Source organism: Rhipicephalus microplus, chromosome 4 (genome assembly GCF_043290135.1).
Source record: "Rhipicephalus microplus isolate Deutch F79 chromosome 4, USDA_Rmic, whole genome shotgun sequence".
In the NCBI taxonomy this organism is placed as follows: domain Eukaryota; kingdom Metazoa; phylum Arthropoda; class Arachnida; order Ixodida; family Ixodidae; genus Rhipicephalus; species Rhipicephalus microplus.
In genome coordinates, this window is record NC_134703.1 from 76,869,340 (window position 1) to 76,893,096 (window position 23,757).

Consider the following 23,757-nt stretch of genomic DNA (forward strand, 5'->3'; position numbering starts at 1 on the left):
TAATGGTCTTTCTTCGTAGCCGTACGTTGAAATATTCAATGCGTGTGTCTCGGGGCAGTTGAAGAGAAAAAAGGAGTGCGTTGCTTGAACGCGTAGAATACTTGTCGGTGATGGTCATTCGGCATGGAGCCTCGCATCAAGACGGCGTTCGCACTCGGTCTCGTGGAAGGGATCTTGCTCATTCTCTTTGGCGTGTGCGTCACCTTCGACCGGCCCGTGCAGCCGAGGCATGTTACAGCCGCCGAGGAAGAGTACAACGAGGCAACTTTCAACCGCTTCTATCCCAGTGAGTTACTGCAGTGTTTGCGCAGATTAAAACGCAATCGGTAGACGTGACACCGTGAAAAGCGTTGATTTGATAGCGTCATATCGGGTTGGTGGACGAGTCGCTCTTACAAATCGCAGCGCGTAGTTATACCACTCCGAACAACACCGATGCTGCGCTGACGCATCTGTTTACATTAAGAGGAGGACTGATACTCTTATTTGCTTAAGCCTTTGACAAGTAATGAGCCCTGAATTACTTGGTCGGGAACATCCAGAAGGCACGTGGAATAAAAAAAAAAGCTCAATTGGAGAAAGTTGTTACTTAAAGAATACGAAAAGAAGGAATCTACAGGGCTGTCTGCACCATAGTGACGTAGCATTATTCTAATAGCTTCGGAAGAGCTTTCGTGAGTGGCTTGGTTTCGAAACATTGTTCGGCCTGAAGTGATACGACGCTGAACTACGACAGATCATCGAAGACTTCGTGTTTGCTTTATCCCTAAGTACAGCGACCACGTTCCATGTCATCGGTAGCTATTTTCCATATCCGTGTCTCGACGCAGTTTGTGATAGGCGACACAGGTCCAAAGTCACTGTAACATGCGGCTTGCAGGAGAGTGTCCTAGGCACAAACATTAGGCTGCGTCTTTGTAGTAGCACTATGTAACCACCAATTATTTCGTGCCCTTAAGCGTCGGAAATAGTTCGCTATTGAAAAAAGTTTGAAAATCTGAATACTGCGCGGCTGAAATAGTAGAGGAACAAATAACACTTTATGCTGAGGAAGAAACGATTCATGCTTGTGAGGCTGCTTGCGCTCTTCCTGAGAGTAATGTATTTTTCTTAGATGACTCTTTGATCTTGAAATGTTTCACTTGTATAAGATGACGTATACCCAATATAGGGCGTAACCAAGAGAGGCAGGGTGCTAAGCAGGTTCATCGCCTCGAAGAGATAGCATACATGAGATGTCATGCAAGAGGAACGCGTGTTGTTGAAGTAAGTACCTCGCAAACGCAAACGACAGTGCGCTACATCGCACAAGTACAAATAAAAAATATAGCGTGGCTAGCACTAAGTCGTGCAAAACTGGGTCACAGCATAACTGAAGTTGACATAGCTCGTCCTGGCTTGGCTGGGCTTTAACCCTGTTCCCTCTTTCAACCCTTGCCCCACGTGGCTATGTTTGCCCTTCTTTTCTAGTCCTTTTTGTGTCCGTTTTTACTGTCCATCTCAAAAGTGAAAGCTACTAAGATATCACAACAAGGGCCGCCGATGTCCGTAACCGACATCACACGAAATAATTAAAAAATATCCAAGATGGAATGGGGCTCGACCCTGGGTCCTCTCCGTGTCAGCCAGTATCCTACACGGATTCGCAGCGGTTTCTTTCTTTGTTGCTTTCATTCACACACCACAGCGTAATAATACGGCGCACAAACAGCGTAGCCAGAGGTAGCAAGCAGTAAGTTTTACGGGGTCATTATAAGTTCTTTATGCGCATAAGTAACTCAAGTTTACCGAGCCACTCTGGTACTGGGTCCCTAATTCTACAATCCTCAACAAAGTTCGAGAACACTTGGCGGAAATGCTGTGTTCAAAACTTCTGCGCACAAAAACTCTATATACAAGCGCTATGTCGGGAAGGAACCGCGTTAACATACATGCGATACAACGTGGTAGAATTAAGAGTAAAATACGAATCAGGCGTCAGAGAATGCGAATTGAGTAACCAGGCTTCACACAGTATGAGCTGCATTACTAGTGGGTTGTTGAATGCATCCGACCAATTGCAAAGAACTTAGTCATTATTCTTCATCTTCATCAGCCACCGAATCAATTAACATAGAAGTGGCTACCTTTCAAGAGTACTTGTAAAGACATTTCGCAACGGGTACTAGAAATGGCGCTCTTCCAGCTTTCGCCGTGATTGAGCTGCGCTTTCTGCGCAGGCCTGGTGTTTTTCTGTCCATTTTTTTTTCTCAGTATTCGTAACGACTTTTCTCCATCTTCCTTTTCTTCTGCTCTGTTTTATTTGTCTCTGTCTTTCTATACCCTTCTCTCTTTTAGTCGCCATTTCACCTTCTATATTTTCCTGTATTTATTCCCTTTATATATATATATATATATATATATATATATATATATATATATATATATATATATATATATATATATATATATATATATATATATATATATATATATATATATATATATATATATATATATATATATATATATATATATATATATATATATATATATATATATATATATATATATATATATATATTCTATTTCTCTCTGTACTCGCTCTTGCCCCCGTATTTTCCACGTTCTTGCTATACTACACCGCACAAGGCTATGCTATCGTCCGCTCGCGTACCTAGATGGCCGAGTCGTTGCGAAGCTCGCCTTTGGATCGTGGCTATATGGGTTCGGTTCTCGCTTTGGCAAGAAATTCTCTTTTTCTCCCTCATTGTTCTTCTCTCGCCCATTAAAGTTATTGCACTCCACGCCAGACATAGCGGCGCGCGCCGGCTCATGAGGATGATAATTTCCTACCTACAGCAAAGCTCGAGTATAAGAGCCCCGCCGTAAAAAAAAAAATCACATAAGAAGTCATCAGCGTCAAGAACTGTTTGCGGCCTGCTAGTCGGCAACATGGCTCAAACCGGAAATTGTCAAGTTGTACGTGCAATAGCCGGGATCCCTGGATGTGCCGAATGTTGCTGATTCGTGAACACTCAGCGGGAACCCCGAAGATACAGTGCACTATAATACATGAGACACGCGTGAATTACGCATTTACTGTTGTCGCTGGTGAGCTTTTTGCAAGCGCGACATTTACGAGGAGACCCGAGGTATAGAACGAAAGGTTCTGTTCTGTCGACTTCATGCATATGAGGTGTGATAATATACTGAACACCTGCAAACTGAACGTGACATGTTGAGTGAGTGCACACTGCACACTTCTATAGATGACCTTGGCCTGCGGGTGAGGGTCAGAGCTGCGCAACGCAGCTTCCCAGTATAATTTCTTGATTGTTGGGATCCATCGGCAGTGACAGCATGATGTGGAACAGACCCGCTTCTTGCTTACAATGATTGAAAGTGTTGGGATTAGGTTGGTAGCAGTCTTGTTGGGTGGCACGGTTGAGGTAGATATTTACATAAAACAGTTACAATGTCGTGAACAATAATTTTCTTCGTTTTGGTATTTCTCACGTTGAATTCCAAAGGCAGATCGCGAGCGTTGGGCCGGATTGCGAATGGAGTGCGCAGATCCGAGCGGGATAGCTCTGGCGAAATCTGCGATTGGAACGAGCGCGTCTCGATAGAAGCTCTTGGTGAGTGGAAATCTAGTGAGGGAGCACGAGAGGGTGCGATGGAGTGCGAAGCGTTTTCCGGACATCCATGTGTGATTGCATCCGCCGAAATCCGCCGATTTCGGCGGAGCAAGAATTCTTGCCTCACGCAGCAATCCGTGATGTGCGGTTGCTCTCAATCTGCAATTGGTACACACAATTCACGCTGCCAATTCACCATTGGAATGTGATTGCTCCGCTCAGAGCAGAAAAACGTGAACCGGATCTGCCATTGGAATTCAACATCAGACACGTTCAACGCCTCTTGTACAATGGGTATTGTCAGACACAATTTGTTTGCTTGTTGTTTGTTGGCATTCTCCTGTCCTTGCGCTGATACCCTTTACGTTTCAAAAAGGACACTGGCCGGCTTAACTGCATGAAATTCAGTCAAGCTTATTTTGGTATCAAAGGGATATAATAAAGCAGTCACAGCAGCAATAGTGGGGTAAAAGCGAAAAAAGCCATTAAGGCTGGACTATTCAATACGTGGCAACAGCAACATGAAGTGATTGGGCTTTATGAAAGGAAGCAACAAAAGAGAGAAGACAGTGACGTTAACCAGAAAGAAATCCTGTTTTCTACCCTACACTAGGGGATTAGGGAAGGGGACAAGAAAGATGAAAAAGAGGGAAGAGAAGGAAAAGAGAAAAAATTGGCAGATCCCACGAACAGGGGGAATCGATAATATGCGAAGCGCGAATGAGAAATGTTGATATGTCACTTTAAAATCAGCACACCTCTGCGAGGTGAAGGTAAGTGATGCCGTACGACTTCCATGTCATGATTATCATGTCTGGATGTGTCGTTTACCTTCGTCATCTATTCTCGATCGTCACGTGATACGAAATTTTGTATATGTGGAGCTAGAGAAACGGCCATGAGCACGCTATGAGTGCGGTATGTTGTCATGTTATTACATGACACGCGTCAGGATTATCATGTTTGCACCAGTCATATATTTCGTCAGCAATTGACGTCACGTAACACCAAATTTTTTATATGTGGAGCTAGTAAACCGGCCGCGAGCGCATCATAAAGGGCCCAATGTACTCCGATGTAGCGGTGACGCGCGTGCACGCTGGCACAGCGACGCTACGTTAGCAAAACGCGAGCACTCTATAGTCTGACGCCAGGCGCGACCAGCGTCCGTCGGCGCGGCCCGACGGCAACCGGCGGGAAATGCGAAATGCTGCATTTCGCGCAGGTGCGTTACCCAGACAACACTGTGTCTCCCTTTTTTCGTGACGGAGGAACGCCGAACGCGCTGAAACACGCATGCGTCAAAGCAGCGCAGCGCGGTGCGCGCCTGCGAGATATGGCAAGAGCGGCGCCTGGCGTGGCAACGCTGGCGTGACGCGACAAAATGAACGCCGGCGAGCACAAGCACCACATCACGTCGAAATGTATTGGTGTCTTGACTGTGGCATGCAGTCATGTTCTCACATGACACGCATCTCATGATTATCATGTTTGCACCAGTCACATACCTTCGTCATCCATTGGCGGCGCGTAATAACGAGTTTGAAACATGCGAAGCTAGCGAAACGGCCGCGATCGCATCATGAGTGTAGCATGTAGACATGTTGTTACATGACACACATCTCATGATTTTCATGTTAGTGTCTGTCGCTTGTGTTTGCCATGAAATCATGTCATACCATACCAGTTTTTCAACATGCCATGTGAACGCAACCACTGCAAGAGCTGCAGGACAAAAAAATAGAAATCATGACATTATCGACAGACATGTCATTATTTTCATGTTATGACTAGTCAGATATGTTCTTCATACACTCGTGCTATCCCATACCAAGTTTGGTATCGATACCGTTATCGCAACGGCCAGGAGAGCTGAAAGTCATAGGCGGCTAGATAGATAGATAGATAGATAGATAGATAGATAGATAGATAGATAGATAGATAGATAGATAGATAGATAGATAGATAGATAGATAGATAGATAGATAGATAGATAGATAGATAGATAGATAGATAGATAGATAGATAGATAGATAGATAGATAGATAGATAGATAGATAGATAGATAGATAGATAGATAGATAGATAAGCTCAAAGTCGCCGAAGTTCACTAGGAAATGCTTCGCATTTAAAAGGGAGATACTGACAGTAATTTCGCTGCAGCGTGTAGAACTCCACCACAAGTCAGAGGCGTTCACACAAACCCGTCTTCTCGAGAAACACAAGAGGGTTTTCACTGCTTTGCGGGCTGTCGAGGAAAGTGAACGGTGCTGTAATAGCACCTGCACAGAAAGAGGCCGATCATCCAGTCGCCGCATTGCGTTGACAAGTACTTGTCTATCTGAGGCAAATCGAGAACAGTGGCAGAGCAGGTGTTCAATATTTTCATCGGTGCCGCAAACACCGCATGCCGCACTGTAAGTCATTCCAATTAACGTGGTGTAAGCTTTCGTGAAAGCAACTCCCAGCCAAAGGCGATAGAGAAGCGAAGCTTCACGTCGATGTAGGCCGGGTGGAGGCCGGAGTTGTAGTCAAGGGTCAAGTTCGTGTAGTCTTTCTTATACGTCGTATGCTTGGTGTGTTCCACTCAGTCAGTGTGACACTGCGGGCCAGTTGACAAATCTGCCTCACCGCGTCTGCTCTTGAAAGCGGAATCATGTCAAATACATTCTAAACATTCGTTAAGAATATTTATGAAAAAAAGAACGGTGTAAACTACCTAATTAGTAAAGCACTGTTTAATGCTAGGGGCAGTAAATAATAATATAATCTGGTGGCCATATTACGTGTGTAAGGGGTGTTTGAATCATCAAACTCAACACGATTTTCCCAGCTTGCGGTACTTTCACAAGTAAGCTGCATCCCCATTTTCCCTATCATTACTTCTTTACCTGGCGCAATTTTTAAGGGTGAATCACCATAGTATCTCGGCTTGTCGCCGTGCTGTGTTATAGTCACGGTGCATCATGAATGGGTTCGTGCAACAAAAATTGGTGTTGGTGGTAAAACATTTATTAAATGCATCGGCAAATTCGTGGCCTAGGCCTAGGTCACCCTCGAGGAGGCCCACAGACCCTATGTCCTCGCCCCCTCACGGGCTTGGTGGATGGTCCACAGCTGACCCTATATCTAGAGGTTGGAGTTGTGCAGCGCGGCCGTCCACCTCACTGCAGCTTCATCTGTGGGAAGGTGCACTTTCTTCTCCTATATGGCCGCACATTGCCAGAGAACGTGCTTAAGCGATGAGTGAGTCCAGCCGCCCAATTAACAGCTATCGTCTGGATAGATGTGTGGGTACATCCTCCTCAGATGATCGGGGTTGGGGAAGATCTGGTTTGTAATCGCCTCCAATCTACCGCGTTGAATCTTTGGAATTCGGGTCAATGCGGTGGATAAAATGCGCCAAGAATTTTCCATAAAAGTTTGTGATGCCACTGTACCGAGTCATTTTATCCATCTCTGCCCAGCCCTCTGTAGGATGTCCATTCTCTGTAGAGGACCTTTTTATGCGGCTGCGGAACGTAGGATGTGAACCTACGCTATGAACCTCCCCCCCTTGAGGTTGAATGCTTTGGCGGGGGGAAGGGCGAGCTGCGAATCCCACATTTTGTAATCGGTCCATACTAGTTGATTATTATGAGTTAAAGGTTAGTCGTTACTGCCTAAAACATCACGTTTGATTTAGCAGTGGTGTAAGAATCCCATACAAAATTTAACAAGACGCTCAAGTTTCTAGTCTAAAACTACAAACGCGCGTCTCTACGACATAGTTATTCATTTGAAACACTACTTCTCCACACACATCTGCAAAGTGATGGTACGTTATTGGACTGGTGACGTGTAGACATTTTGCTGTCGGTAACACCGTCGCAAACTGTATGCTTAAATCTTTCCCAGGTTTTACGGTAGCGGAGAGGTTTAACGGTTTGCCCGTATTTCAGATTTCGTCCTCGTTTCTTCCCTTTCTTTATATCTTTCTGTGCTTTTTTTCCCATCTGTCATTCTTCGTTTTTCTATATACTCCTGCCTGACTTGCAGTGTTCGAGGATGTGCACGTGATGGTGTACGTCGGCTTCGGCTACCTGATGACGTTCCTGCGTCGGTTCGGCTACAGCGCCGTGGGCAACACACTCCTTCAGAGTGCCATCGTTTTGCAGTGGGCCGTCATCATGCGCGGCATATGGCGAGTACACGGCGCCAAGATACGGCTCGACATGGAGAGGTGCCAGTCACGACAAACGTTATTACTTATTTGCTGTAACGACTCGCGATTCTCCTCAAGGTACAGTATAGCGGGTGTTGCACTTCTTCGGCGGTAGTCGGTATCCGCCGTAAAGTAATTAATGTATTTATCTGTTTGTTGATTTTGCGTATATTGTGCCTTTAACAATCGTTATTGGCACATGTCCTTGTCGGCATACAGTGATAGCTGGTGGCGCCGTTGCTCAGCCCCCAGTGACGTCTAAGGCTGCATACGCTAAAGATGTCGTACAATCAATTGCAGTTTATGAACACAAATTTATATTTATTACTGAATTTACTTTACGTTATAAAACACACTGTATAGTCAACGTACGAGCAACGTGAAGAAAAGGTATTGGGGAATGGAATATAAGAAACAAAACACAGCCGTAAAGAAGAATGAGCGAGGTTACTTCATAACACACACACACACACACACACACACACACACACACACACACACACGCACGCACGCACGCACACACAAAGACACGCTCGCAAGCACGCAAGCTCACGCACGTTCACGCACGCAAGAAAAAACAGTCGACTCTCCAGCCATTAGACAGTCATAGCTTACCGGGCTTAGTGGTACAGCGGGCTTACCCGGGATAGCGGGATGGAAATGCGCATGCTCAGTAACATACGTGACCCGTACCGCTCACCGTATACGCACGCAATTTTTTTTAGATTTGACGGTTCCGTGTCGTCGTGGTTTACGTAGTGCACGTAAAACATGGCGGGGGTTTGTGACGTTGAAACCCTGTCATGCTTTACGTACACTCGTACTGTGAGGAGATGCTTAGCGAGCTAGAAAGCGCGCAAAAAGAATATTCGATGGATGGATGGCTGGATGGATGGATGGGATGGATGGATGGATGCTGTGAGCGTCCCCTTTAAAACGGAGGGTTGGCATGTGTGCCACTAGTATTCGAAATGACGTCCCTCAGGGTAGTATATTGGGGCCACTACTGTTCAATATATATATAAGTGCTATCCATAACATCAAAACGCACGCAAAATACATTATATATGTGAATGACACCACCCTATTATTTTCTTCCAATGATATACAACACTTAGCAGATGTCGCGAACAACGCACTCTCATCTCTTGCCGCATGGTCATCAGTTAATTCACCTAAAATAAAAAAAAACTAATGAAAATAGCTGTACTTTTTTTTCTAAAAAAATACAAGTATTTCTACGACCCTGCTTATATTTAGGTGGAGGAGGAAGCAACAAAAAGGGAGAAGGCAGGGAGGTTAACCAGAAAGACATCCGGTTGGCTACCCTACTCTGGGGGATTAGGGAAGGGGACAAGAAAGACGAGAAAAAGAGAAGAGAGGGAAAAGAAAAAAGAAAGGTGGGGGAGAGACTGACAGTAATTTCACTGCAGCGTGTAGAACTCAACCGCATGTCAGAGGCGTTCACACAAGCCTGTCTTTCTCAGGAAACACAGCAGGGCTTTCACTGCCTTGTGGGCTGTCGAGGCATGTGGACGTTGCTGTAATAGCATCTGCACAGAAAGAGGCCGATCATACAGTCGCCGCATTGCGTTGGCAAGTACTTGTCTATCTAAGGCAAATCGAGGACAATGGCACAGCAGGTGTTCGATATTTTCGTCGTTGCCGCAAACATCGCACGCCGCACTGTCAGTAATTCCGATTAACGTGGTATAAGCTTTCGTGAAAGCAAATCCCAGCTAAAGGCGATAGAGAAGCGAAGCTTCACGTCGATGTAGGCCGGGTGGAGGCCGGAGTTGTAGTGAAGGGTCGAGCTCGTGCATTCTTGTACGTCGTATGCTTGGTGTGTTCCACTCAGTCAGTGTGAGACTGCGGGCCAGTTGACGAATCTGCCTCGCCGCATCCGCTCTTGAAAGCGGTATCGGAACGCTGTTCGCTTCTTTATGTGACGTGCGAGCAGCATGATCTGCAGAATCATTGCCGCCTATACCACTATGCCCGGGTAACCACTGAAAGACGATGTCATGGCCTTTTTGTATTAAAAGGTGGTGAAGTTTCACGGTTTGGTAGGTCAACTGGTCGTGGCATCCGCGACGGAGAACTGATATCAGGCACTGTAACGCTGGGTTTGAGTCAGAAAACACAGCCCATTTACCTGGTCTTTCTTCTGAATTGATGTGTTCCAGTGCATTGCGCAAAGTCTCGAGTTCTGTCGTCGTTGAAGTTGTCACATGTGAAGTCTTAAAACACCGAGTTACCCCTTGTGATGGTATAACCACTGCTCCACCTGAACTAGACGGCGTAGTAGAGCCATCCGTGTAAATGTGCACGTGGTTACTGTAGTTTTGTTCCAGTAGGAATAGACTCAGTTGTTTCAGGGCATGTGTCGGTAAGTCCGATTTTCTCCTCATTCCTGGAATCATTAAATGAACTCGCGGCCGGCTCAAGCTCCAAGGGGGAAGCAGTGGCTTTGATGCAGGTGCGTATGTCTCAGCGAACGATGAACGATGCTCGTAGACAATATTTAGGTGATACTGTAATTGAGTATGTGGACACGTTTAAGTTTTTAGGAATAACGTTCAGCAGCGCAGTGTCATGGGATGCACATGTCAATAATCTTTCTTGAACACTCTCTATAGAATCATACGAATCACGTCGCGTAACAGATATATTTTTTCCCACCAAGACCAACCTTATTTTGTATTATGCGTTCTTTTATTCCCACATTATCTATTGTCTTTTCGTCTGGGGTAACAAAACTTTGTCAAACATATTGAAACTGCAAACTCTGCAGAAGAAAATGCCCCACGCAATTGTTAATGAATCCTATGATTCGCCCGCTGTGCATGTTTTCTTACAATACAATATTGCACCTGTAAACAAATTATTTGGCTACAGATTTGCACGCTTTTATAAAGCAACAACAAGTAAAAATCATTCATTTCTTTCTAAAATTTGTTTCACTTACACCTCGTCATTCATTATAAGATACCAGAGTACAAAATAGTTTCGTATTACCAAAGTGTAGAACTATCTGTGGTTTTTTATGGCAAGTTTTATTGTGCCAAAGTTTTTGAATACCTCATTTTATGAGCACCCAAATACTTTGTCTTATTTAACTATCCGCAAAAGCATTATCCAGCAATGTGTGTAGTCTTAGTCACAATGTGTTTTCGTGCCTTCATACGTTGTATCAGTCTGTGTTACTGCTTTGTACTCGCAGCACAGTTGGTAATTATATATACATATGTTTGTAGTACCAGTTTTATTTTTTATTTGTTTTCTAAATGCATAGCGTTTCGTGCGAACCTTCCGTGCAGCAATTGTCTTTCGCTTAGTGCCTACTGCTGACATGTACGAATGGCGGGGCCCGTCAAGCGGCGTCAAATTCACTGCTTTTTTCTCGCCATCCCCATTTGCGCGTACAAGTTGAAATAAAGACTTGATTGAAAAGGAGAAGGCAGGGAGGTTAACAAGAAAGACGTCTAGTTGGCTGCCCTACACTGGGGGATTAGGGAAAAGGAAAGGAAAGATGAAAAAGAGGCAAGAGAAGGGAAAAAGAAAGGTAGAGACAGACAATAAATTCACTGCAGTGTTTACAACTTCACAGCAATAAGACATGTCCAAGGGGCACTAAAGAGCTGAACGATTTTTCTCTGATTAATAAATTACCATTTTCGAATTCCACAAGCACAACTCGGGCTGTGAGCAGATGCTTAGCAAGCTAGAAAACGCGCGAAAAGAAGATTTGATTAATGAATGGATGCTATGAGCGTCCCCTTTAAATCGAAGGGTTGGCACGTGCGCCACGAGGCTCGTGAAAAAGAAGAAAGAAAAAAATATTGCAATGAAAGTAATTCTTTGCCTACTTCGATTAAAACCATCTTATCTTTAAAAAAAGAACTTTATATTGTTTTTCGTAAACTCTAAAGGAAACGCCAGCGGCGAGGCCACCTCGCGGTTTCCACACCGGCTTGCTGTGACGTCACCGATATTGATGGCATGTACTAAAACCTACATAGTTGCCAATAGCTGAGTATGTTGGCTCTTATAAAGGCGACACAGTCAACGTCGTTAACGTGCCAAGATTCGGGAATTTTAAGTGCGACAATGTAGCCAAAATACAAAAAAAGCACTTTTTCTTCTGTGCGCCACGCTGACATCCATGTGGCATAGATCCCGACTTGAAACTTCGAAAAAAAAAACGTTTGCCTTCATTTTATCTTTTAATATTAAACTGCGTTGGTAAATTAATGGTGGTAGATGTTTCGAAGAATGACTTATCATTCAAGATTCATTCATCCTTACACTTCGGTGACCTGTAACGGTCGAGCGAAGTTTGCGTGCAGTTAAATGCCTCAAAACTATTGAACGACAGTCCCCCCTCCTCCCTTCTCCGGATGCACAAATTCACCGCAAAGTTTAATTCAGCTAACGAAGAAGCTAGCCATGCAGGCTACGCTACGTATAGGATGTCGGCAGTGATCCCTTTTGTTCTTTAACAATCTTCGTCATTCTTTAATGAAGAAGTTCATGGGAGATGGGCACTTGAAGGGATGAAGAGTTCTCTGAAAACTGGTGTTCCGACCCCGACGCGGTGGTCTAGTGGCTAAAGTACTCGGCTGCTGACCGAAGGTCGTGGGATCGAATCCCAGGTGCGGCGACTGCATTTTCGATGAAGGCGAAAATGCTGTATGCTCAGATTTGGGAGCACGCTAAAGACACTAGGCGGTCGAAATTTCCGAAGCTCTCCGCTACAGGGTCTTTCATAATCATATGGTGGCTTTGGGGCGCTAAATTCCGCATATCAATGAACACTGGCTGTCGCGATGGCCAACGTTTAGACAAGCGGCCTTGCCCTCTGCGAAGCTACACCGTTAAGGAACGAGTTCGCTTGTCGAAATTGGCTCCCACAACACATTGTCGTCCAAGGATTCTTAATCATTTATCATTCTTCAATATACAGTGCTTTTACAGTTTCTTGTCGATTTGTAAAAAAAAAAGAACTTCGTGTTTTCTGTGTCTACAGGGGCCCCTGATAATTCAGGGGCCTGTACGGTTTCTAAGAGAAAGTGTTAATTTCTAAAAAAAGTGTTTAGTTATTAAGTAAGTATTATCATTATGAAAATCGAAAGGTTAGAAAAATAGTTCAGCAACAAGGTGAACGACCATAGCGCATTATGAAAACAGAAGCCGAAGAAATAATCTACTGGTTTTTTGGGGTTCCCGAGGCCGGGAATAAGAGCGAGGATGATTTGCGGAATGCAGTTGTCCATAAAAGATACAGAAATATGTTGGGGGTAGAAATTAATTTGGTAGAAAAAATTTATCGTGTCGGTAAATAAAGACAAAGAAAAGTAAGACCAGTAATCAAGAAATTCATAGATTACCGTGAAAAGAGAATTTATTGCGCAATCGCAAGAAACTAAAGGGCACTTTCTTTAGTGTCAGTAACGACTAATCGAAGGAGACAGTCGAACTAAGAAAGAAATTGTGGGAAAGTTTGACGCCAGACCAAGCTAAGGGGGCGAGATTCTATAGTGCACGACAAATTGAAGGTAAACGGACGCATGTTTGTCTAGAGCGATAAAAAAAAAAGGCGCCGTATTTTTCAATACCGGATTGACAAGAAGGATAACAACCCCGCCATGGTGGTCTATAGTGGCTAAGGTTGCTGACCCGCAGGTCGCGGGATCGAATCCCGGCTGCGGCGGCTGCATTTCCGATGGAGGCGGAAATCTTGTAGGCCCGTGTTCTCAGATTCGGGTGCACGTTAAGGAACCCCAGGGGGTCGAAATTTCTGGAGCCCTCTACTACGGCGTCTCTCATAACCATATAGTGGTTTTGGGACGTTAAACTCCACATATCAATCAATCAATCAATCAATCAATCAATCAATTAATCAATCAATCAATCAATCAATCATCAATCAATCAAGAAGGATAACATAGTTAAAGCGACGTCAGTGGCGAGTGCGGAAGACCAACATGACTTCTTTGACTCAGGCAGCTCTACTGGTAGTTCAAAACACCAATCCCACTCATAGCTAAGAATTCTTGTCCAAAATGCTCGCAGAATCGTCAATAAAGTGACGGAATTGGAATATCTGTTAATGGCACATAGTCCCCATGTTGTATTACTGGCAGAAACGTGGTTGTGTGGTGAAATACGTAGTGATTGCATTGTTCCTTTAGGGTATAAGCTTTTCAGATAGGACAGAGATACGCGAGGCGGTGGTGCTGCTATCATTGTCAAAAGTTCCATACCGGCTGCCATGATTGAATATCATATTTGTGAAACTGTGTGGTGTAATTCTTTCAACAGTATAGTGTACACTATTGGCTCAGTATATAGACCATCTGCGTCTACGCCTCAGTTTCTAGATTCGCTAAGTGAATTTTTGAGTGACCATGTTAACGGGAACACGAGGTTGATAATGGTCGGTGACTTCAACTTGCCACACATTGACTAAAACAATATTATGCCCGGTGAGACTTAAACAATTAGTTCTGAAAGACTTCTGGAAATTAATTTCTGCCATGGCCTGGAACAAATTGTGCGTGAGCCAACTAGGGTTACAAGTTCGTCGAAGTCATTATTAGGCCTCGTTTTCTTGTCGCAAAATATAACAGACTGCGTCCTAGACATTTTAGATGACATATACGACCACAAACTGTTGTCCTTGATCATAAAGACAAGTGCACGCCGTTTAAAAAGACCGTTCCTTCCGGTAAAATTAAAAGACTTTAAAAAGGCCGATGACACTTCCGTCTTAGATTTTTTAGAAGAGCAGCTGTATGACTTCGCGCGAGCGTCTGACTTCAAATTTGCATAACAATTGTGGCAGAGATTTGAAAGCAAAGTCATGACTTGCGTTGATCACTAGGTTCCTACTTGCATTAAGAAAGCGCGCAAACAAAATCCTTGGATAACACGCAGCATTATACATATGAAACGGCAAATTGAAAGACTCAGACAAATGAAAGATAAAGCGACGGAAGTGGCAACTATAGAAGTCAAGTTGAAAGAAGCCCTGCAGATTTCAAAAAAGAAGTTTTTTGGTGAAACGATTGTTAACTTCCTTAGAAGCTCGCCATAGAAATTCTGGCGTTACTTCAGTGAAAGAAAAAAAATTGAGCAGATTCATCACGAGGGGCATATTCTGACAAAAGTTGAAGACTTAGCCGATACTTTTAATGTTTTTTTTTCAGTCCGTTTTCACAATATACCAGAAAGATAAGATTGAGGCATTCATTCGTCGGCACTGACGTAACAACCGCAATGAAGCCCGTTATTATCAACCGTGAAGGTGTTTTTCAGCTAATGCTTGAGCTAGACGCGAAGAAAGAAAGCGGTCGGGATAATCTACCAACAGAGTTTCTCAAGTGGTATGCCGAATGGGTTTCGTCTTATTTAAAAATATTATTTTTAAATTCGGTTAAGACGCGATCACTCCCACAAGACCGGCACAATGCGATTGTAATACCGATTTTTCAAAATGGTAACGGTGCATTATTAAACAATTACCAACCTGTTTTCTTGAAGTCGGTTTGCTGTAAAGTTCTAGAACGTGTAATTGCAAAAAAACATTCTTAGTTTTCTTGAGTATAACCAGTTACTTTGTTCTGACCAACATGGGTTTTGGCACGATCTTTCAACGGTCACACAATTAGCAGAAACGCTCCACGATTTCTATAAAAACGTCGATGCCCACATGCAGACTGATGTAACTTGTGTGGATTTCAGGAAATCTTTCGATAAGGTTTCCCACCGTAAGTTGCTTTTTAAGCTTGAAAAATTAGGTATAAGCGAAGAAGTTTTAAAATGGATAGGAACCCTTTTATCAATGCGTCAACAGGCTGTAGAATTGAAAGCCATACTTCAAGACCACTACGCGTGTACTCAAGCATACCCAAAGGGTATCTTTTAGGACCATTTCTTTTTCTGATGTTTGTTAATTAGATATGTTCAATAGTTGAGGCGCCTATTAAAATGAAACTGTTTGCAGATGAGTGCTTGATTTATTACCCAGTGCCTTGTGAAAGCAAGCAAATTAATCTGAACAGGCACTTGCAGGCATTAGATGACTGGTACAAAAAGCGGGACATGGAAATAAACTACGGCAAGACAACATTCACGCATATTCACTCAGGTGGGCGGGAACTGTCTTTCATGCACCACATCGGAAATCAACCATTAAATAATGCCGCTTGTTTCAAGTACCTGGGAGTTAATATCATGCGCATATTACAGTGGCACTCTCTTATAGATAACATCTGTTCTAAGGTGAATAAAAAACCTTATTTGCTCAAGAAAAAAGCTGGAACATACCACAGTGGACGTGAAACTAACTGCTTACAAAACATTCATAAGACCAGTCTTAGAGTACGCTAGTATTCTATGGTCACCTCACCAAAAGGTTCTGAGCACAAAAATTGAGAGAATACAAAAGTTAGCAATCTCTTTGATATTTGGTAAATACCGACGCACACACTCCGTCACGGCCTTGTTAGAGTCCTGTGAGCTTGAGTCTTTAGAATATCGTAGACGCAAACAACGTCTCTAATTTTTTTTAAGATTATAAGCAGATGAACAAAAATAAACAAGGATTTGTATCTTCAACCACCTGGAAGGCGATGTGATCGTCTTAATAAAAGCAGAGCTATTCAACCCTATTTCACACCCATGAATGCTTTCCACCACTCCTTTCTTTTTTCAGACGCAATAGAAATGTGGAATAGCTTACCTGATTTGGTTGTGCAACAAACGACGTCAGTCAACTTTAAAGATGCGTTATACAGCTTTCTCTGCAGTGATAATTGCTAACGTCTGTTGCCAGCATTTGTTTCTCGATTTTAATTGGCATAGTCACTGCTGTTTTTTTTTTCTTTTCCTGATGATGGTTATTCATCTGTTATTCCTATGTGATATTGAACACTGCTTTATTTTGTGAATGCTTGATTGATTGATTTGTGGGGTTTAACGTCCCAAAACCACCATATGATTATGAGAGACGCCGTAGTGGAGGACTCCGGAAATTTTGACCACCTGGGGTTCTTTAACGTGCACCCAAATCTGAGCACACGGGCCTGCGAGATTTCCGCCTCCATCGGAAATGCAGCCGCTGCAGCCGGGATTTGAATATTTTGTGAATGCTATGTATTATGTGACACCCTCCCTGTAAAGACCCCAAGCACGGGGGTGACAATATGAAATAAATAAATAAAATAAATAAATAAATAAATAAATTTTTAATTCTTCAACTATATTTTCTTTTGTTATTTGAAGCCTTCTAGGTGCCGAGTTTTCTGCCGTCACGTTCCTCATCTCTCTCGGTGCACTTCTGGGAAAGACGAGCTTGATCCAGAATGCCATGATAGGGATCATGGAGACCGCCATTGGTGCGGGCAACGAATACCTAGGAGTAGCGGTGTTCCAGGTTGAGTACGGAAGCTGCATGCTTGTTCCTATTGACTATAGTTCGTCTCAACGAATGAGCGATGCATGTCTTCTTACACCTGTAACTTACGTCCTTTTAGTGGCGATCAGTAACCACACGTTTTGTTCGGGAATGGATGAAGCAGGGATTTTTAGTACTAAGTTACTTCAAAACTCAATGAGGTATACCTAACTTATCTTTAAATGATTCTAATAATGTGGCATTTAAGCAACATCCGCTTTGGAATTCGAATTCTAAGCCAGCTGAAGTTTTTTCTTGCTTCGTGAACAAACAGCTAATTTTTGTGGCGTTCCTTCATCATAGGCTTTTGCTACGAGAGAAATGTATGCAAGACATGTTTCTTAGTGCTGGTTCGGCCACACTTCACAGTGATTGCGATTAGGTGTGTTCGAGTAGCAGTCCGTAGGCCCACATTGCAGTAAAAAAAAAGGTATTGAAAACAAATGGCGAAAATGCAGGCCAATGCAAGCTTGTTTTGGAGGGGACAGACGCAATGAGTGTAATTTCACTTTTTTTTATTTCTTCGGATATTTCATTATGCATCCCACGTAGTTTGATAGCAAAAGTCTGGAGGTTACACTTAATCTGTAGCTCAGCGTAACCTGTGGTAGGCGCGCACTCTTTACGTTGGTAGCCTTGCAAACGGTAACCGCGATGATCGTCTAGTCAAGCTGACAAGCGTAAATTTCCTTTTCTCAGGCTGTGGATCCTGGCGGCTCCATATTCCTGCACACCTTCGGCGCGTACTTCGGCTTGGCAGTGGCATTCGTCACGCATAATAAGGAGCACGTGGGCAACCGCAACGAGGGCTCCTCGTACATTGCCGACGTCTTCTCCATGATTGGTCAGTCGCGTTGTTTGCTGTAGCATAGTCGAAACCACCTTTTACACGTGTTGAGGGGGAGGGTAAAAAAAAAAAGAACAGACTAGTTGTCAAGGAGCACAGTACATGAACCAATGCGTGGGGCACGTAGTAAGATATTCTATACAAACTGCCCGTTTCTGTGCTGGAGGAAGATGGAACACCAAGAAAGTTCAAATCTTCCACTGTTTATGGCTGTGGCGCCACACTGCGGGCTCGAATGTCATGGGATAATAATCCGGCCGTGGTAGTCGCGTTTGCATGCAGTCAGAATGCTAAGACCCGTCTACTTAGACTTAGGTGCACGTTGAATAAAACCAGTAGTAAACGAGAAAAACAGCTCAAAAGGAGACTTAGCACAAACGAATGAGCGCGCAGGACGAGTGCTGTGCTTCGCTCGTGCTGCGTCTCCTTTGGACTGTTTCCTAATATACAAGTGTATGCTATCTCAACGAACAGCACTTCTGCAACCTTTGATGGTCAAAATTTCTGGAGCCCTCCACCACGGCGTCCTTAATAATCACCTGGTGTTTTTGGGACGTAGGACAACCACAATAGTGATCGTTATTAAGAAAGTTCGGACCACGCATCAGGTTGGTTGTAACCGCGGAGCTGTTGAAGCTTGGCAAAATTACGTTGCCGCCCCGCATTAACTGGTCGAGCGACGAGGAGTTGCGCACGTTAAATGAGCCGGAACCCAGCGTAGCTATGCCAAGCCACGCAAAGTCAGAGGGGCATGGTATGCTGTATACTTACTCCATGCAATAGGATGGAAAGGTGGGCTAGTTGGTAATTCATGATGGTTCAGCGACTTGGGAGCGCGGGGGTAAACACAGACACAAAGCAAAGAAGAGGCACACAGCATGTGCCTTACTCCATGTTTGTAAACTCCACGTTACTTACTCTATGTTTGTGAACAGCGCTATATAGGGCTCCGCCAGCCCAAAGCATGCCACCGCCGTCTATGGTCCCGTGATAACTGACACAGCTGCTGCAAAGCTGCCTCCGGAGCACAGCGCATCGCGTAGGAGCCTCCTTTCTGGTGCGCTGTGCTCGGAGGCAACTATGGCCCAGCCTTGCCTAACTTGCCACCACTTTGAATGCATGAAAAACGCGTTTCGCACGCGCTGTCTTTAGGCGGTGCCACGGCAGCACAAACGCGTTTCAAATGCGCTGGCTTGAGGTGGTGGTTTGTTAAGCAGCGCTCTTGAAGACGAAGGTTAGTGCAAGGTGCGTGTGTTAAAAAAGTGCTTCACGATTTACAGTACTTAGTACCTTGCAATGAGAGAGTATAAAGCGGTCCCGTGGGCCTCACACTTGATGAGGCCGTATTGATAAAACTTACGCCATTACCCAGTTCATGATGCATAGTGTGGGCATCACTGAGTGACTGTGTATTTAGAAAAGGTGGTTCATGATTCAAAGTACTTGGTACTGTACTATGGGAGAGCTGAAAGCCGTCCATTGGGCTTCACACGGGATGAGGTCGCATCGAGAAGAGTAGGCTGCGTGTTTTAGAAAAAAGTGGCTAATGATTTAAAGTACTCGGTACTTTACTATGGGAGAGCATAAAACCGTCCCGTGGACCTCGCACTTGAAGATATAGAGTGCGGATTAAGAAAGGAAAGTTTATTGTACACTTAATTTGTACATACACAAACGAAACATCAGAGATAAGTAAAGACATCGTACAAGTGAGCACTAACATCTAGTTATCACCGGGTATCAAAATCTTACAAGTCAAATGAAAATTGAAAAGAATCAAGTGTGTTTAGAAAAAGTGGTTAGCGATTTAGAGCACTCGGTATTCTACTATGGGAGAGCTGAAAGCCGTCCCTTGGGCCTCACGGTTGACAAGGCCGCAAACGAGGGCGAACTGTATGCGCTGTCTTGATCCCTTTAGAGTATATAGTTTTTTGTGGCCTCGTAAGTCAAGTGTGTTTGGAAAACGTGCTTAACAATTTAAGGCATTCAGTACTCTACTATGGGAGAGCAAAAATCCGCCCCGGGGGTTTCGCACTTGATGAGAGAGTGCGGATTAAGAAAGTGAAGTTTGCTGTACACTTAACTTGTACATGCACAAACGAAACAACGAAAACAAGTACACAAAGTGCATAAATCTTACAATTGAGTACCAAAATCTAATTGATAACTTTGTATCCAAATGTTACAAGTCAAAGGAAAATTAAAATGTGCTTAGAAAAAGTGGTTAGCGTTTTAGAGTACTAGGTACTCTACTATGAGAGAGCATAAAGCCGCCCCGTTGGCCTCTTGCGCTGCCTCCTGAACTAACGAGGCCTCCTAACGTAATTTAAGGGTATGTTTAGAAAAAAAAATGTTTAACGATTTCGAGTACTTTGTACTCAACCAGGGCCCGGAAACTCTCAAGCTCTCGCGATAACCGTAAAGGGTGAAAAAATTGACTGCGGCGAGTTTCGTCATTTGCGCGTATAGTGCAACTGTATACTCTTTCCTCTTTGAGCGGTCGGATAAGTTAGTGTGAATTTTCCCTGTCAGGGGCGCTCAACGCGGCTAAAATGTTTATTTCAGAATGTATCGAAAAACCATTAAACGAGTAGCTACTACGTCGTTTTTCATGAAAAATATTGAATAAAATATTTTTGTTTGCCTTTTAGTAATAATAGAGTGGTGATTGTTTTAGTTCAAGTATTGAGATTATCCTGATGCTCGCAAAGCAGCAGCCCACTGGCATCGATTGCGTTTTTGTCGGTTAACTTGTTCAAATCATGGAGGAAGGAAAAAAACTGGTTTAAATTGTCCGCGGTTAGCCACGGTACTTTTTGTCGATCGGCATTGCGAAGCTCCGTTTTAATTCAGCTGTGATATAATAATGCGAACTTGTGTGTCAGACTTTACGGGCCACTACGGCCAAGCGAACCTGTCTAAAGGCTGTGAGCCATGTCAGCTGCTTTGCTTTACTGACGTCCGGCTGTACAGCCTCCAGCGTGAAAATTCAACGCCGGCAAATCGCTCGGAGACTGCCTACGAAGACGGAATAATCTTGCACAATGTGGGCGTGTTCGCCGGTGAGTGAAAATGCGCTGCTTTGCATCTAATTATGGCCCTTTTCTTTTGCATGTGCTACAGTTTTTGTAATTTCATAAGGCTTTTCAACTTGTACAGCTAACGAGATGCACACCTTGTGAACATTTGAGATTGTTTACTTTATTGTCACATTCGCTAAAAATATCTTTACTGCTAAAGATTGTAGCACAGATCACACTTTACGTTCCACCTGTTTCTGCTCAAAATGAGTCTGCTACAATATATGCTCATAAATTTAATACATAGTAGAGCCAAGTGAACCTTTAGTACATATACGCATTTGTACTTTTTTGGAAGTTGCAGTGAAGCATATTACATTTGCATGAACCATATGGTCCATCCAGTTGGGCAATTACCTAGCTTTGTCCTCTGAAGAACGTCACTAAAACAAATTCATTATAATGCCATCCACAAGACAAATTAAGAAAAACAGCTATGTTATATCCGCACTACCTTTCTTACATGCTGTGTTCCCATATACATTCTTCTTAGCCATGAATCACCAATCCGTTCACGCTTCTACCAGAGTAACCACAACTGTTTTTTTTTCTTACACCCCAACAGCAGCCTCCAAGGTATTTCTGATATCAGTGTACGCTTGGATGCCTCATCACTCTGAGCCTACCTCAAGTCAGCGGAGAATGTGTAATCACTGAAAACAAGCTCATGGGCCAAAATACTCACAAGGTATGGTTGAATACATTTTGTTTATTGAACATAATTTGTTTAATCATTTCTGTCTTACCCTGCTCATGAGTCTGTTTTTTTTTCTTATCAGAAAACTGTACTAAAGAGAGACCATTGATTTCCAAGCTACCCACATCCAGTCGTAAGAAGCTCTACAGTTGCCATAGTGACAACCCCATGTGCCACCAATATGCTAGGCGGGCAAATGGAAGCCTTATACTGAAAAGCAGTGAGAGCGTACGGTATGTTCAAGCTGTACGAAATTGGGTGCACAGATTGTTGTTTTTTGCTTTATGAATTACTCAGTTTACAGGAAATGTGCAGGCTTCAAAATTCTTGGACAGTGCATGCCATGGGAAGCACATACTGTACTTCACTCTACGTGTCAAACTTTGCATAGAGTATCACATATAACTAGGTAACAAATGGGCTTGTAGTAGTGCATATTCAGGAGCACTTCTTTTTCACATTGTGCATAAACTGCTGTGAATGTAAAGACTGTTGCAAGGCAGTGGTAGGCACAGCTATAATAATGTTGAAACAGTTACTGATACCGCGTGCATGTCGAGAGTGGCACTATCAAAGTACTAAAAAAATGTGCAAGAACTCGTGTTTTCATTAAGCAAGACATGTCCTGCAGAGGTAGCAATCGCGGAGCGGAACCATGAGAGTAAAATACCTAAAAGAGTAAGGAAGAATAAGAATGGGTGGATCACATTCGGCAAGCATTCTCATGTCATGAATGATAATCTGTCACTAACTCTCAAGAAGAAGGTATATAACAGGTGCGTCTTGCCCGTACTTACCTACAGAGCAGAAACCTGGAGGCTTACAAAGAGGGTTCAGCTTAAATTGAGGACAACGCAGCGAGTCATAGAAAGAAAAAAAAAGGATAGGTGTAACCTTAAGACACAAGAAGAGAGCAGAGAGGGTCAGGGAACAAATCGGTGTTAAGAATATCGTAGTTTAAATCAAGGAGAAGAAATGGACATGAGCTGGGCACGTAGTACGCTGGCAGAATAACCGCTGGTCAATAAGGGTAACTGACTGGACTCACAGAGATGAAAAACGCATGAAGTGAAGACAGAAGGTTAAGTGGGCCAATTATATTAAATAGTTTGTACCTATAACGTGGCAGCAGAAAGCACAGGACCAAGTTGATTGGCTGATCATGGGAAATGTCTTTGTCCTGCAGTGGGTGTAATCAGGCTGATGATATGCCAAAAACAAGCACTGACATTCACGCAAGCCGTGAGCCTTAGTGTTTAAACGTACGTCAATATTTGTGTTTCGAAACATCTTTGTTTACATGACAGAGTTAACACAATCAAAACGAAAAGTAATCAGTAATTTGGATTCGCTTTCATTTATTCCACACTGACTCCATGACCATCATTCCTAGCTTGTCCAAGGGCTCCAGTTCAGCATCCTAAATCTCATCTGCTGAGAAATGCTGCTGTTCAGTTGTTTTCCTCCTCTAGTTAATTTAGTATGGTTTGTTGTTGCAAAATGTTGTGATCACTCTGGATAGACTTGTGCGAGCAGCAACGAAAACAAGGGGCTCCCAGTTTGAATTAGCCGTTGTGGATACCAATGTGTTCAAATGGTCGAGAGATTTCCTCGAACTCCAATAGAAATACACATGGCTGTTTGCTTTTACTTAACTGAGTTCAAATAACGCCTTTTTACTGTAATATTTTTTGTTCTATGTGAAATACCTGACACATGACAAGGCATTTTTAATGGTATGTTAATTTTTAACAGAACGATGACTGAATGACTCAGTAAGTATAATCAAAGTTGGCCAGTGTTTGTACATGTTGATAATCTGAATGTCTGCTAACAGCTATTTCTTTGA

General features: G+C 43.4%; 1 protein-coding gene across 1 annotated transcript in view; it reads left to right on the forward strand.

Moving 5' to 3' along the window:
* The first annotated feature begins 7,592 nt into the window (after positions 1-7,592).
* LOC119172763 (ammonium transporter Rh type A) overlaps positions 7,593-23,757 on the forward strand; it is a 58,719-nt gene continuing 42,554 nt past the window's right edge. The window contains exons 1-3 of the mRNA XM_075891893.1: positions 7,593-7,842; positions 17,113-17,263; positions 17,984-18,128. Of these exons, the coding sequence (XP_075748008.1) occupies positions 7,679-7,842; positions 17,113-17,263; positions 17,984-18,128 (460 nt within the window). The 5' untranslated portion in view covers positions 7,593-7,678. The remainder of the gene's footprint in view (positions 7,843-17,112; positions 17,264-17,983; positions 18,129-23,757) is intronic.